The sequence below is a fragment of the Cannabis sativa genome, chromosome 6 (genome assembly GCF_029168945.1).
Source record: "Cannabis sativa cultivar Pink pepper isolate KNU-18-1 chromosome 6, ASM2916894v1, whole genome shotgun sequence".
In the NCBI taxonomy this organism is placed as follows: Eukaryota; Viridiplantae; Streptophyta; class Magnoliopsida; order Rosales; family Cannabaceae; genus Cannabis; species Cannabis sativa.
The window spans coordinates 51,158,172-51,174,197 of record NC_083606.1 but is presented as its reverse complement, the minus strand read 5'-3'; the positions used below and the strand labels follow the sequence as shown (position 1 = coordinate 51,174,197).

Below are 16,026 nucleotides of genomic sequence, written 5' to 3'. Positions count from 1 at the left end.
TGGCATTTAAATGGTTTAATTTAAAAATTGGCGTTTTTGATAAAATGAGATGCAGAAATGATAAAATTACAAAATTGCAAAAAGTGAGGCCCAAATCCATGCTGTATAGGGCCGGCCACTTTCATAGGGTTTTTCATCTGATATTTTTATTATTTTAATGCCAAATAATTCAAACTAACCCTAGTAGAATGCTATAAATAGATAGTGAAGGCTTCAGGAAATTTACACTTAACTTTCTACTTTTTCCTTCAGAGAAAAACCTGAGCCTTCTCTCTCTATACCTAGCCGCCACCTTCTTCTCTTTCTTCTTCCTTGAAATTTCGAACCACTTAGTGATTAAAGTAGTGCCCACACACAACAAGTGATACCTCAATCATAGTGAGGAAGATCGTGAAGAAAGACATTCAACAAGAAGGAGTTTCAGCACTAAAAAAGGAGAGAAAGAGATCCAGGTTTAGATATTGATAATGCTCTACTATAGAAAGGAATCAAGGGCTAGATATCTGAATGGAAGGAGTCATATTATTCCGCTGCACCCAATGTAAGGTTTCTCATACTTTATATGTGTTTATTTCATAATCGTTTTAGAAGTTCATATTTAGGATGTTAATCAACATACTTGTGAGTAGATCTAAGATCCTTGTAAAATATTATCCAACAAAAGGCTGGAGTCAAATTGTTCAAGATTAGACTCACTTGAGTTAACAGCTCCATGATTCTGAATTTCTTGGAAGTAACTCGTCATTTGGAGAAGGTGATCATGCACGCTCTGATGAGGTCTCATCCTTGCATTGATGAAATTCTTTGTCACCTCAAAGCGAGCTTGAATTGATGCCATCCCGAATAGTTCAATCAACTGGTTCATGATTTCTACAGCCGTGAGAGTGTTAGCAAACCTTGTTTTCAAGGTGTCAACCATACTAGACAGCATAAAGTATCGAGCTTTGTTGTTAGCATTCTGCCAACACTCAAACTTTTCTTTTACTGCCTTGGTTGCATTCTCACCCAGTTGCTCAGGAGCCGCTTCAGTTAACACAAACAGGGCATTTTCACCAATGAGAGCAATGTTAATGTTCTCTCTCCATTTGGTAAAGTTAGATCCATTCAGCTTATTACCAGTCAACAGTGACACCATGGGGTTGGTCATTATGATGTTGGATACTACAAATAACAATAAATTGAAATCAAATAAGGTTTAACACAAAATCTCATTCAGAAATTATTAGCACATAGCAAGTGGGAATGACAAGTGAAAATACTAAAGCATACAATCCTAAATAATTTCCAAGGTCTTCAACAAACTGATATCAGTGTCCCGTTTAGGCAAGAGTCAAAGATATCATCCATTGAATAGAGTTTTCAGCTCATCTAAAATAATAAACATTCTAGCAACCTTTTATTCGATCAAGATGAGAATCCAGCTTTGTCCCATTTAGGCAAGAGTCAAGGCTATTCTATCTTATGAGCTTCTTGTTGGGTTTTATGCCCTAAATAAAACTCTTTACAATCTGATTAGTTATCAATATAAGAAATTTGAAGTGATTTATGTTTGCATGAATTTTACATGCTAATGGTTTAATATGTTTATTACTTTTACACACAAAATCAGTTAAATCCAGATCATATGTTTATTCACAATTAGAGTATCGTCAACACAGTGGAATGTGATTGTGATCATATGAATCAAAAGACTAAGTCCCTATTTCATCAGTGTTTTGGATTTACACTAATGTGATAATCAGCGATGATGTGTACTTACACTTGGAGTAAGTGTTATGTTCTTTCCAGGACATTGGTAAAGTATACTAGTTTCGAATGTATGGAGTATACATTGGACTGGACCGATATTGCAACTTAGTTAAGATATTATCAACTTACCGTCATATCTTTCCAAGTCAATATCAGTAGTTGATCTTAAGATTAAAAGAATCTAAATCCTGATATGCTTAGGCTCAACTCAGGAGTGCTATTCATGTTCTTTGATTTATTAGTTAAGCCTACTTTTGGGTCAGGGTGATACGTATATTTTGGGAACATGATAGTATGATTGAGTTGGAGTGCTGAACATAAATATAGAATCTATAGCTTCTACTGGTGTATAGAAGTCAAGTGATGATTCCCTTCGAGCTTAGCTAAATAGAAGTAAATGGATGAGCTCTTGTTTAAGTGACTAATTCTTAGATCACTAAACATCATTTACAGGTAGGTAAGTGTTTTTAGGGGAAAAATATGTTGAGGGGTGAGAACGGTAAAATTATCCCATCTCGATGTAAATCATCTATATAGAGGATCTTTGATCACAATAAGATTATAACAATGTTTAAATGAGATAGCATATCTAGATAGAAAAGTTAAGAAAACTGTGCAGTTCAACGATCTTTTATAACTAATGAACTCTGGATAGTATTCAACTCCACATAAACTCTATCACACTTAGAGAATCATGATCTTTACAACCTTTAGGGGTGGATCATAATCTCTATATACTTAGGGGAGGAGTTTATCCACAATACCCTATATGTATATACTTAGGGGTGGAGTCTATTCCACAATTCCCTATGTAACACATATTTTTCTTTAAACATGGAAGTAATATAATGACTTAGCTATTATCAGTATAAATCCTTGATCTTGATTTTATGTTCCATTTCGTTTTACTATTGTAGTAAAAAGTTTGATAGCTATAAAAGTTCTTTGATAAAGATTCACACTACCTTAATTGAGTGGGAGAATTTTAAAATTCTTTACCCATCTTCATTAGGTACTTAAGAACACTACTGAAAAGCAAATCTAACCATACACATGGATAGGTATAACTTATCAGAATTATGAGAATAAGATAAAGAACTCTAGTTCAGTCCATTCGAATGACTTGAACCCAGAATTCTTAATCCTCATAAAATTTTATGGTACCTTAATTTTGATTACTTTATCTCTGGCATGTATTTTTCACTTCAAATACTAGTCTGCTATGTTGATGACTTAGTCTTAACTTAAAGTTTCAGACTTGTACAAAAGTCACAACTAGGTAACTCTCCAAACAATCAGAGGTTAAAAGTATTATTTAACCAGACATCTGCTATTGAGTGGGAGCTATCTGAGATGTAATCAAATAAGGAACATTAGAAGATATTCAAGAAAGATTTATGAAAGTGATCTATATTTTAGATATTAAGGAACTGTGTATTAGTTATCCTTGTATCTCACCAACTCATTTCGAAATTCATGAGATGGTGCTTACTTTGGGGGTGGAGGAGTTATTCTATACAAATTCAAGCTCTACCAGAGAAGAATTATAACTTTGTAAATTTGAAATTACCAGAAAGTTATATTACTGAAGAAAAGTCTACACTGTATTATCTCAATTACATATTTTAAAATATGAGAGATATGTCTTCTGTTAATTCAGATGTACTTTTAAAACAGTAAAGATTTCAGTATCCCTTGATGAGTAAAGCATATAGTAAAGGATGGTTCATAAGTGTATTTATGAACTAGTTTCCAGAAGTTTGGGTGGATTCAAATATACTACACTTGATCGGAAGATCAAGACATTAGATTGACCTATTTGCATACTTTGTTTTATATTAGTGCAAGTGGGAGTTTGTTGGGTTTTATGCCCTAAATAAAACTCTTTACAATCTGATTAGTTATGAATATAAGAAATTTGAAGTGATTTAGGTTTGCATGAATTTTACATGCTAATGGTTTAATATGTTTATTACTTTTCACACAAAATCAGTTAATCCAGATCATATGTTTATTCACAATTACAGTATCGTCAACACAGTGGAATGTGATTGTGATCATATGAATCAAAAGACTAAGTCCCTGTTTCATAAGTGTTTTGGATTTACACTAATGTGATAATCAACGATGATGTGTACTTACACTTGGAGTAAGTGTTATGTTCTTTCCAAGACATTAGCAAAGTATACTAGTTTCGAATGTATGGAGTATACATTGGACTGGACCGATATTGCAACTAAGTTCAGATATTAAAAACTTACCGTTATATATCTTGCCAAGTCAATATCAGTAGTTGATCTTAAGATTAAAAGAATCTAAATCCTGATATGCTTAGGCTCAACTCAGGAGTACTATTCATGCTCTTTGATTTATTAGTGAAGCCTACTTTTGGGTCAGGGTGATACGTATATTTTGGGAACATGATAGTATGATTGAGTGGGAGTGCTGAACATAAATATGGAATCTATAGCTTCTGCTGGTGTATAGAAGTCAAGTGATGATTCCCTCCGAGCTTAGCTAAATAGAAGTAAATGGATGAGCTCTTGTTTAAGTGACTAATTCTTAGATCACTAAACATCATTTACAGGTAGGTAAGTGTTTTTAGGGGAAAAATACGTTGAGGGGTGAGAACGGTAAAATTATCCCATCTCGATGTAAATCATCTATATAGAGGATCTTTGATCACAATAAGATTATAACAATGTTTAAATGAGATAGCATATCTAGATAGAAAAGTTAAGAAAACTGTGCAGTTCAACGATCTTTTATATCTAATGAACTCTGGATAGTATTCAACTCCACATAAACTCTATCACACTTAGAGAATCATGATCTTTACAACTTTTAGGGGTGGATCATAATCTCTATATACTTAGGGGTGGAGTTTATCCACAATACCCTATATGTATATACTTAGGGGTGGAGTCTATTCCACAATTCCCTATGTAACACATATTCTTCTTTAAACATGGAAGTAATATAATGACTTAGCTTTTATCAATATAAATCCTTGATCTTGATTGTATGTTCCATTACGTTTTACTATTGTAGTAAAAAGTTTGATACCTATAAAAGTTCTTTGATAAAGTTTCACACTACCTTAATTGAGTGGGAGAATTTTAAAATTCTTTAACCATCTTCATTAGGTACTTAAGAACACTACTGAAAAGCAAATCTAACCATACACATGGATAGGTATAACTTATCAGAATTATGAGAATAAGATAAAGAACTCTAGTTCAGTCCATTCGAATGACTTGAACCAAGAATTCTTAATCCTCATAAAATTTTATGGTATCTTAATTTTGATTACTTTATCTCTGGCATGTATTTTTCACTTCAAATACTAGTCTGCTATGTTGATGACTTAGTCTTAACTTAAAGATTCAGACTTATACAAAAGTCACAACTAGGTAACTCTCCAAACAATCAGAGGTTAAAAGTATTATTTAATCAGACATCTGCTATTGAGTGGGAGCTATCTGAGATGTAATCAAATAAGGAACATTAGAAGATATTCAAGAAAGATTTATGAAAGTGATCTATATGTTAGATATTAAGGAACTGTCTATCAGTTATCCTTGTATCTCACCAACTCATTTCGAAATTCATGAGATGGTGCTTACTTTTGGGGTGGAGGAGTTATTCTATAATAATTCAAGCTCTACCAGAGAAGAATTATAACTTTGTAAATTTGAAATTACCAGAAAGTTATATTCCTGAAGAAAAGTCTACACTGTATTATCTCAATTACATATTTTAAAATATGAGAGATATGTCTTCTGTTAATTCAGATGTACTTTTAAAACAGTAAAGATTTCAGTATCCCTTGATGAGTAAAGCATATAGTAAAGGATGGTTCATAAGTGTATTTATGAACTAGTTTCCAGAAGTTTGGGTGGATTCAAATATACTACACTTGATCTGAAGATCAAGACATCAGATTGACCTATTTGCATACTTTGTTTTATGTTAGTGCAAGTGGGAGTTTTTTGTGTTTTATGCCCTAAATAAAACTCTTTACAATCTGATTAGTTATCAATATAAGAAATTTGAAGTGATTTATGTTTGCATGAATTTTACATGCTAATGGTTTAATATGTTTATTACTTTTACACACAAAATCAGTTAATCCAGATCATATGTTTTTTCACAATTACAGTATCGTCAACACAGTGGAATGTGATTGTGATCATATGAATCAAAAGACTAAGTCCCTGTTTCATCAGTGTTTTGGATTTACACTAATGTGATAATCAACGATGATGTGTACTTACACTTGGAGTAAGTGTTATGTTCTTTCCAAGACATTAGCAAAGTATACTAGTTTCGAATGTATGGAGTATACATAGGACTGGACCGATATTGCAACTAAGTTAAGATATTACAAACTTACCGTTATATATCTTTCCAAGTCAATATCAGTAGTTGATCTTAAGATTAAAAGAATCTAAATCCTGATATGCTTAGGCTCAACTCAGGAGTACTATTCATGCTCTTTGATTTATTAGTTAAGCCTACTTTTGGGTCAGGGTGATACGTATATTTTCGGAACATGATAGTATGATTGAGTGGGAGTGCTGAACATAAATATGGAATCTATAGCTTCTGCTGGTGTATAGAAGTCAAGTGATGATTCCCTTCGAGCTTAGCAAATAGAAGTAAATGGATGAGCTCTTGTTTAACTGACTAATTATTAGATCACTAAACACCATTTACAGGTAGCTAAGTGTTTTAAGGGGCAAAATACATTGAGGGGTGAGAACGGTAAAATTATCCCATCTCGATATAAATCATCTATATAGAGGATCTTTAAATCACAATAAGATTATAACAATGGTTAAATGAGATAGCATATCTATATCGTGGAACATATAATATGCTCAATATAAGTTTGAGAGTGCAATTCTAAGTTCTAAAAGTGGATTCAACGAAGAATTAATAAGTAGGAATTTACTTGGTAAATTTGGTTCACTTATTGGAAGCTCAGCATATAGATCCATGGTCCCCATTCTAGTTGAGAACATTCTGCTTGTAAGACTCAATAATTTATTCGTGATTGGTCAATTATAATTCTAAAGTTAGACTATGTCTAATTTGTGAATTTTCACAAAGCAGGGGTTAAATTGTAAAGAAAAGAGATTCTAGGTTTATTTATTTATTAATGGACTTTATATGTCTAATTAATAATTAAATTAAATGACAATATTATGTAATAATCTATTTTAGTTATTAAATAATTAGTTTTGGCATTTAAAAGGTTAGAATTGGAAAATTGGCATTTTGGAGAAAATAGAAATAAATTTGTTAAAACTACAAAATCAAGTGGGGCCCATTTGTTAACTCAAACTTTTCGATCTCCTTGTTTTGATGATTAGCAAATATTTGATTATTATTTGTTACTAATGATTTATTGATTTTGTAGCAAATTTAAAAGAGAAAATAAATATTTTGGTATTTTTACCAAACTTTTGAAAGCAACACTAAATGGATTCAACAAGCATATCAAGAGCAAAAGATTCATCAAGGGATCAACAACTCAAGACCCTATTCAAAAGAGGTCTTCAAAATCCCAAAGTCAAAAAGTCAACCCGAAAGTCAAAGTCAAAGTCAAGGTCAAGGTCAACTCTCGGGAAAAGTCAACTTGGGATCAAAAACATGCAAATCAAGCTAGGAGGCTCATCTACATCAAGACTACTCAAAATTAAATGGTATAAATCTACTTTAGTCTTGTTAAAGTGATTTGCATAGCACACTAAGTTTTTATAAATTTGAATTTTGGCCCATTCACTAACTTGTGCAACAAGTTTTCTCACACGATAGTTCAAAAAATTTTTTGATTGAATTTCTAAATCACATTTTGTTTAACTAAGAGAACAAAGTTTGAATTTCTGAAATCGGATAATCGAGTAGAGAGTTATGGCCGTTTTAGTGCGAAAAATCGAACTTTTTCCACTGCCTGGATTTAGGCTAACCGGTTTCAAAGAGGTAAACCGGTTCTCCATGAACCGGTTACCCTATTGTAAACCGGTGAACCGATTTTCCCAGAGGGAGTCTCGTTTTTCGTGCCCAACGGCTATAAACGGCTATTTTTCACTCAAACACTATATAAACTCGATTTTCACTCAAAAAATTAAGTTGGTTGAGCATTTATTACATATATCTAACCTATCTAAGTGAGATTAAGGAGCTTCTAAGTTTGAAATCCAAACCAACACATTTCACACACTTTGAGCCAAAATTTGATTTTATTCATCTTAAGTGTGCTTGCTTTTCACTCTAGGTTTCCATTGTATCATCATATTTCTAAAGTGATTTTAGCTTGTATATCAAACACATTTCCATATTGTGATTGAGGTGAGGTTGGCACCGGTTTTGTAAACAACCCGGAAATAGTGAGATTGGCACTTTAACAATCCGAGAAAGAGGTTAATAGTCCTCGGGGGTGCGAAACTATTGTAAGAGGTTTGGAAATACCTTGGTGAAAATTTCCTGGTTGTAAGGGTTAGTCAAGCCCGTTAACTTGGCTCGATATTGGAACTCAAAGCTAGGTCCATAGCTTTGAAGACCAAGGACGTAGGTGGCATAGTTCTACCGAACCTTGTAAAAATCGAGAGTTTGCATTTTCTAATCCTTAAACTCTTTACTTTACAAGTTTAATTATTTGTCTTAATATATTGCTTGCCATACTACTTGCTTTTACTTGATTAATTGACTAATTGCATAATTTTGTGTTAAAAGTTTTAATTTTCCGAAATTAGTTTAAATTTCCAATTCACCCCCTCTTGGAAACATATCTTGGGCTAACAATTGGTATCAGAGCAAGGGCTCAAATTATTTGATTAGATTTCACAATCTAGAGCATGGCGTTTCCAAGTAATTCACAAAATAACATGTTAGAAGGTTTTAGCACAAATAGAGCACCATACTTCAATGGAGTAGATTTTCCTTATTGGAAAATTAGAATGGAAACTTACCTTCAATCTATTGACTATGATTTGTGGCATATTGTGTCTAGTGGTCCTTATGTTGCTAAACATGTCATAAATGGTGTTGAAGTAATTAAGACTTATGAAGCATATGATGAAAATGATAAGAAAATGCTTTCTAAAAATGCTAAAGCTAAATATGCTCTTATATGTGGTTTGGATAGAGATATTTTTAAAAATATTGAACAAGCCTCTACCGCTTATGATATGTGGAAAATGCTTGAAGTTACTCATCAAGGAACTAGTGCTATGAAGGAAACTAAAATTCAAATTTATTCCACTCAATATGAGAACTTTAAGATGAAATCGGATGAAACCATTGCTAATATGTATACTCGCTTCACTACAATTACTAATGGTTTGAACTCTCTTGGCAAGGTACTTACTCAAAAGGATATGGTGACCAAGATTTTGAGAAGTCTCACCAAGGCGTATCAAGGAAAGGTGGTTGCCATTCAAGAAGCCAAGGATCTCTCAACACTTCCCTTGGAAGAACTAATTGGCTCACTCATGAACCATGAAATTTTCATGAGTGCTCAAGAAGAAGAGGAGGTTGAGAAGAAAAAGAAGACTATTGCATTCAAGTCTTCCTCCTCCCATGCCATTAGTGAAGAAGATGAGGAAAGCTTATGTAGTGACATGGAGGACTTGGCACTCTTCTCTAAGAAATACAAAAAGTTCATGAAATTCAAAAAGAACTTTGGGAAGAGGCCACAAAGAGGGAGTGACTCAAAAGAAAGAAAAAGCAAAGATGATCCACCAATTTGCTTTGAGTGCAAAAAGCCCTGGACATATGAAGATGGATTGTCCAATGAGAAAGAAGAACAAATACAAAGGAAGGGCAATGTTGGCGGATTGGCTCAATAGTGACGAAGAGGACTCCGAAGAAGAAGGAAAGAATGAAGTGGCAAACATGTGCATGATGGCACTTGATGATGGGGTAAGCATTTCTAACCAAAATGATTGTGATAGTGAAAATGATGATGATAACTTAGATATGTCATATGATGAGTTGTCTAATTCATTTAAGGAACTATTTGATGATTTTGGTAAATTGCTTGTTAAAAACCAAACCCTTAGAGAGAAGACCAACATGCTTTTAAAAGAAATTGAGATTTTGAAAATAAATGAAAAAGAACTTATAGCTAAATCTCAATGTGCTACATGTGCTTCACATAAGAAAGAAATTATTGATTTGAAAGCCCATGTGAGAAGCCTAAAAAATGACATATATACCTTCACTAGAGGTAAGGAAGGCTATGATCTCATGGTGGGAAACCAATCATGTGGTTTTTCAAAAAATGGTATTGGCTATGATCCTAGTAAGAAACAAAAATTTTTGAGAAACTTTTTTGTGAAATCATCTAGTCTACCTCACTTTACATGCACATATTGTAACCGAGATGGTCATACTATTTCCTATTGTCATGTAAAGAAATTTGCATATCTAGGCAAGACTAAATGGGTACCAAAGGGTTCTAGAACTAACATGAATGGACCCAAAGTTATATGGGTACCAAAAGCCAACAAATGAACTTGTTTTTGTAGGAATCAACAAGAAAGAGCCAAAGCTTATGGTTCTTGGATAGTGGATGTTCAAAGCATATGACCGGTGATCCATCAAGATTTTCAAACTTTAAAAGCAAGGAAAGTGGCTTTGTCACTTTTGGAGACAATTCAAAAGGAAAAATCTTGGGCATTGGTGATATCGGTAACGTATACTCTCCATGTATTAAAAATGTGCTTCTTGTTGATAATCTTAAACATAACTTGCTTAGTATTAGTCAATTATGTGATATAGGTTTTCGTGTTGTGTTTGAATCCTCAAAATGCTCTATTGAAAATGTTTCAACCAATGAAGTTATTTTCCTTGGAGTAAGGAAGGATAATGTGTATGTTATTGATGTTGATTCTTTTGATAGTAAAAATAAATGTTTAACCGTTATGAATGATAATTCTTGGTTGTGGCATAGAAGATTAGGACATGCTAGTATGGATTCTATTTCAAAATTGGTTAGAAAAGATCTTGTTATTGGTTTGCCATCTATTCCGTTTGTTAAAGATAAACTTTGTGATGCATGCCAATTTGGAAAACAAATTAAAACATCTTTTCATTCCAAGAAAGAAATTTCAACTACTAGACCTTTGCAATTGCTTCATATTGATTTATTTGGTCCTTCTAGAATTGCTAGTCTTGGTGGTAAATACTATGCTTTTGTAATTGTTGATGATTTTTCAAGATTTACTTGGGTTATTTTCTTGACTCTTAAAAGTGATGTTTTGGAAAACTTTGTCAAATTTTGTAAAAATGTGCAAAATGAAAAAGGATATTCTATTACCTCCGTTAGGAGTGACCATGGTGGTGAGTTTGACAATGATGCCTTAGAATTGTTTTTTGTGATGATCATGGTTTTAACCATAACTTTTCGGCACCAAGAACTCCACAACAAAATGGAGTTGTCGAAAGGAAGAATAGAACAATTCAAGAAATGGCTAGGTCAATGCTAAATGAAATTTCATTACCAAAATATTTTTGGGCCGAGGCCGTTAATACCTCTTGCTATATTTTGAATCGTGTTTTCATTAGGCCCAACATGAATAAAACCCCTTATGAGCTTTGGAAAGGAAGAAAACCCAACATTGGTTATTTTAAAGTTTTTGGATGCAAATGTTACATTTTAAACACCAAGGACAACCTTGGAAAATTTGATGCGAAATCCGATGTTGGAATTTTTATAGGGTATTCAACACATAGTAAAGCTTATAGAATTTATAACAAAAGAACTAATGTTGTTGAAGAATCTATTCATGTTGCTTTTGATGAGACTAACCCGCCTACAAGCAAAAGTTTAGATGATGATGTTGTAGGTTTGGGAGATGAGGTTCAAAATCTCGAAATTGGAGAGACTTCCAATGCTCCTTCACAAACTCCCAAAGAGGAACCACCCGTGGAAAAGGTAAATGAAAGCCAAGGTATGAACTCTAACCTTCCACATGAGTGGAAATTCAAAAGTGCTCATCCTATAGACCAAATTCTAGGTGATCCTTCTCAAGGTGTCACTACTAGAAACTCCCTTAGAAACTTGTGTAATTTCATTGCTTTTATTTCTCAAATTGAACCAAAGAATTTTAAAGAGGCCGAAGTTGATGAATTTTGGCTTCTAGCTATGCAAGAAGAAATAAATCAATTTATAAGAAATAATGTTTGGGAGTTAGTTCCAAGACCGTCACATCATTCGGTGATTGGAACAAAATGGGTCTATAGAAATAAGGTAGATGAGCATGGGGTCATTGTGCGTAACAAGGCTAGATTAGTGGCCCAAGGTTACAATCAAGAAGAAGGAATTGATTATGAGGAAACCTTTGCCCCGGTAGCAAGACTTGAGTCCATTAGAATGTTGTTAGCTTTTGCATGCCACAAGAATTTTATCTTGTATCAAATGGATGTAAAAAGTGCATTCTTAAATGGGTACATTATGGAAGAGGTTTATGTCTCTCAACCACCCTAAGTTTTCAAAATCATAAATACCCTAACCATGTTTACAAATTGAAAAAGGCTTTATATGGTTTAAAGCAAGCTCCTAGAGCTTGGTATGAAAGATTAAGCACTTTTCTTATTTCAAATGGTTTTTCAATGGGTAAAGCGGATAATACACTTTTTATAAAAAGAAAATCTAAAGACATTATTATAGTACAAATTTATGTTGATGATATTATTTTTGGTGCTACTAATGATGCTCTTTGTGAAGAATTTTCTAAGTGTATGCATAGTGAGTTTGAGATGAGCATGATGGGAGAACTCAATTTTTTTCTTGGACTTCAAATCAAGCAACAAAAGGATGGCATATTCATAGGTCAAACTAAGTACATTAAGGATCTTCTTCAAAAGTTTGACTTGGCAAATGCAAAGTCCATGAATACACCCATGAGCACATCCATAAAGATGGACAAAGATGAAAGCGGTAAGAATGTAGACATCACCAAGTATCGAGGTATGATTGGCTCTTTATTATATTTAACCGCAAGTAGACCGGATATTTTGTTTAGTGTTGGTCTTTGTGCTAGGTACCAATCTTGTCCTAAAGAATCCCACTTAAGTGCCGTTAAAAGAATATTTAGATACTTGATAGGCACAATGAATCTAGGACTTTGGTACCCCAAGAACTCAAACTTTGACATAGTTAGCTACTCGGATGCCGACTTTGCCGGTTGTAAGACGGATAGAAAAAGTACTAGTGGAACTTGTCACTTTTTAGGAAATTCCTTAGTGTCATGGTTTAGCAAGAAACAAAACTCGGTAGCTCTATCCACAACCGAAGCCGAATATATAGCCGCGGGTAGTTGTTGTGCACAAATACTTTGGATGAAACAAACTCTTAAGGATTTTGATATTGATTTTGAATGTACACCCATAAAGTGTGATAACACTAGTGCCATTAACCTCTCTAAGAATCCAATATTGCATTCTAGAGCCAAGCATATTGACATAAGGCACCACTTCCTTAGAGATCATATCCAAAGAGGTGATATTATGCTAGACTTTGTAAGCACCGAATTCCAATTAGCGGATATTCACCAAGCCTCTTAGTGATGAGAGATTTAGTTTCATTAGAAGAGAGCTAGGAATGACCAACTTAGATGAAATATAAGGTTTGCTAGCTATGAAAAAATTTCATATCTCTTTACTTACTTATTTATGCATAATTGTTCCAAATATGATATTAATGAGATTTATATGCATAGATGAGAAAATTTATTGATACTTGACCTACATGAACTATCCTTGTTGAAAAACTTAAAATTATAGGTCAAAATGTGGACTTTTGGTGAACTTTGGACTTGTTCTTAAACAAGTGAACATGTGAATTTTTGCATATTTGATTTTCTTGTGTGTCTATATGCTTGAATATGTGAAATAGAGTGTATTTAGTATGCCTATAGGTTTGCCTTGATTGAAATATGCATGAAACAAATTTTTGGTACCTCACTTGTTGAATTTTTAGATTTTTAGGCCTAAAAGAGTGTTTTTCGCCAAACTCTCTCATTTTTCAACATTTTTCGATTCCGTAAGTTTGTACACCTCACATTTTATTTTATAAAACTGCTGGAAAAAGAATTTTTCAATTTCGTTGCATAAAACTCATTTTTGGTACGGTTCTAGTTTTCTTGGCAATTTTCGAAAAGCTTACCGTAAATCGTCATTTTTCATCATTTTTGAGTTTTTCTTGTTTGAGCAATTTTGTTTTATCATATTTGAGGTGCTAAAAAAATTTGGTGTCAAACGGTTGGACAAAACGGGTTTTCAAGCAATTTTCGGGAAATTGGCCTGCTGCAGAAACCGGTTTACCGGTTCTGCGTGTAACTGATAAACCGGTAAACCGGTTTTTCACTGGGCCCGATTCCAAGGCTGTTTCAGTCTTTTCAAAACTGATTTTTTTGCTATAAAAACCCCATTAACGACTTCCTCACCCCCCATTCAGATACCTTAACCCTAAATAGAGCCTCAAACCCTTTTTCTCTCAAATTCTCACTCTCTAAACCTAATCTCCTTATTCTCTTCAACCTCCTACCACCATGGCCTCTTCTTCAAGACCAAAGAGGCAAAAAGTGTCAATGCAACAAAAGGAGCAAAGGACTAAGGCAAAGCATGATCTCTTCTCACATGGAAAAATTGCAAGGAAGTTCAAGGAAGATTACTCTCAAAGGGATGTCATCAATGGTAAGCAATGTGATCTCCAAGCCCTTGAGTATGTCAACTTTAATTTTCTTATTGAGCGTATGGGATGGGAAAAATTGTTAGACATTCAAACAAATATATATCCTAGGTTAGTTAGAGCCTTCTATGCTTGCATTGAGTTTCAATGTGATCCATATAGAGTTAAGGGAGATCTCAAAGGAGTACATTTTGAGTTAACTATTGACTCACTTAATGATTTTCTTAATGCACCTAAAGATGGCCTCTTGCTTGACCATAGACCTCGCCTTAAAAATAATGCCTTTTTCAATTTTAACCTCTTTAATAATCATGTGTGTGTAGGTAACTCCTTTAGGTTAAAACAAAAAAGAACCTACCTCACCCTTCAAGGGAAAATAGTTCATGCCTTTATATGCTCTAATCTTATTCCTAGGAAAGGCCATCAAGATGAGGTAAGTGCCATTGATCAAATTCTCCTATACAATCTTATAATGGGCGAAAACCAAATTAACCTAGGCTATCTCATCCTTAAAACCATGCATGAAGTGTTTAAACCTTCCCTAAAAAGGGCATTACCCTATGGTTATCTCCTTAGCTATTTATTCCCACTTCTAGGAATCCCAATAAAAGATGAAATTGATGTTTATGAACCCAAGGATTCCGACACTCTTGGTGAGATCACATTCAAATTCATGCGCTACAAATTTGATGAAGAGGAAAAGAAGTGGATTCCCACCACTTCAATGTCCCATGTCCATGAGGATGAACACTTGGTCCCAAGTGAAGATGAAGGGGAAGAGCAAGATGTCCAAGCTCAAAATGAAGAGGAAGGCGAAGAGGAAGTGCCTCCAATACCCCAAGCTCCTCACTTTAACCTTGAAGAAGCTTTTGCCAACCTTACCACTTCCATGGCTTCCAATTTCACCACCTTGAGAGGTGAAATGAACAACCAATTTTCAACTCTTCAACATGAGATGACAACCATACGGAGTGATATTACCACATTGAGAGTAGACATGGAGCAAGGGTTTGACAACATGCAAGAGGAAATGACACAATGGAGGGCATACATGGATCGCTTTGGCCCCCCACCAAACTAGTTTTTGCATATTTTTTTTCTTCTTGCATCTTTATTTTATTTTATTTTTTTTTTTTGTTTTTGGTTGTGTGCAAAGGCTTCATGCCTCTTGACTTTGTGTTAGTTGGTCTTTTTCTTTGTTTTTATTTTTTTTTTGTTGTTGTGTTGAATGTTATTTTGGATGTTATGTTTTTAATGCATTGGATTGTTGCTTTGTTTTTATTTTTATTATTTTTTTTTTCTTTCTCTTTTCTTTTATATTTTGTGAATTCCTTGCCACCCTTTTTGATGAATCAAAAGGGGGAGAACAACTATTGATTAATTTTTTTGGCATCACCTCAAATTTTTTTTTGGTATCTAATTCATTTATCATAAGTAAAAAATTGAGGGGGAGTTTACAAATTCATGCAAGGTAAAATTAAAAGGTAAATTTTTTTTTTCTTGCACACATTAAGGGGGAGCTAATCCAACTTACTTTGCTTAAATTTTTTCTTTCCCTTTAAAAATAATCAAAT

The 16,026-nt window shown here is 33.7% G+C and overlaps 1 protein-coding gene across 1 annotated transcript; it reads right to left on the bottom strand.

Moving 5' to 3' along the window:
- Nucleotides 1-631: 631 nt before the first annotated feature.
- On the bottom strand, nucleotides 632-1,147 carry LOC115695285 (uncharacterized). Its single transcript, XM_030622360.1, has 2 exons — nucleotides 1,117-1,147; nucleotides 632-1,023 (listed from the first exon to the last, which is right to left on the bottom strand). Exons 1-2 carry the CDS (start codon nucleotides 1,145-1,147, stop codon nucleotides 632-634), a joined length of 423 nt encoding a protein of 140 aa, XP_030478220.1.
- Nucleotides 1,148-16,026: the final 14,879 nt, after the last annotated feature.

Bases quoted from the DNA above. Each gene is read 5' to 3' on its own strand.
- LOC115695285 (XM_030622360.1), bottom strand. From the start codon at position 1,147: ATGACCAACCCCATGGTGTCACTGTTGACTG. The intron at 1,024-1,116 runs GTAATAAGCTGA...TGTTAACTGAAG, and splicing joins CATGGTGTCACTGTTGACTG to CGGCTCCTGAGCAACTGGGT.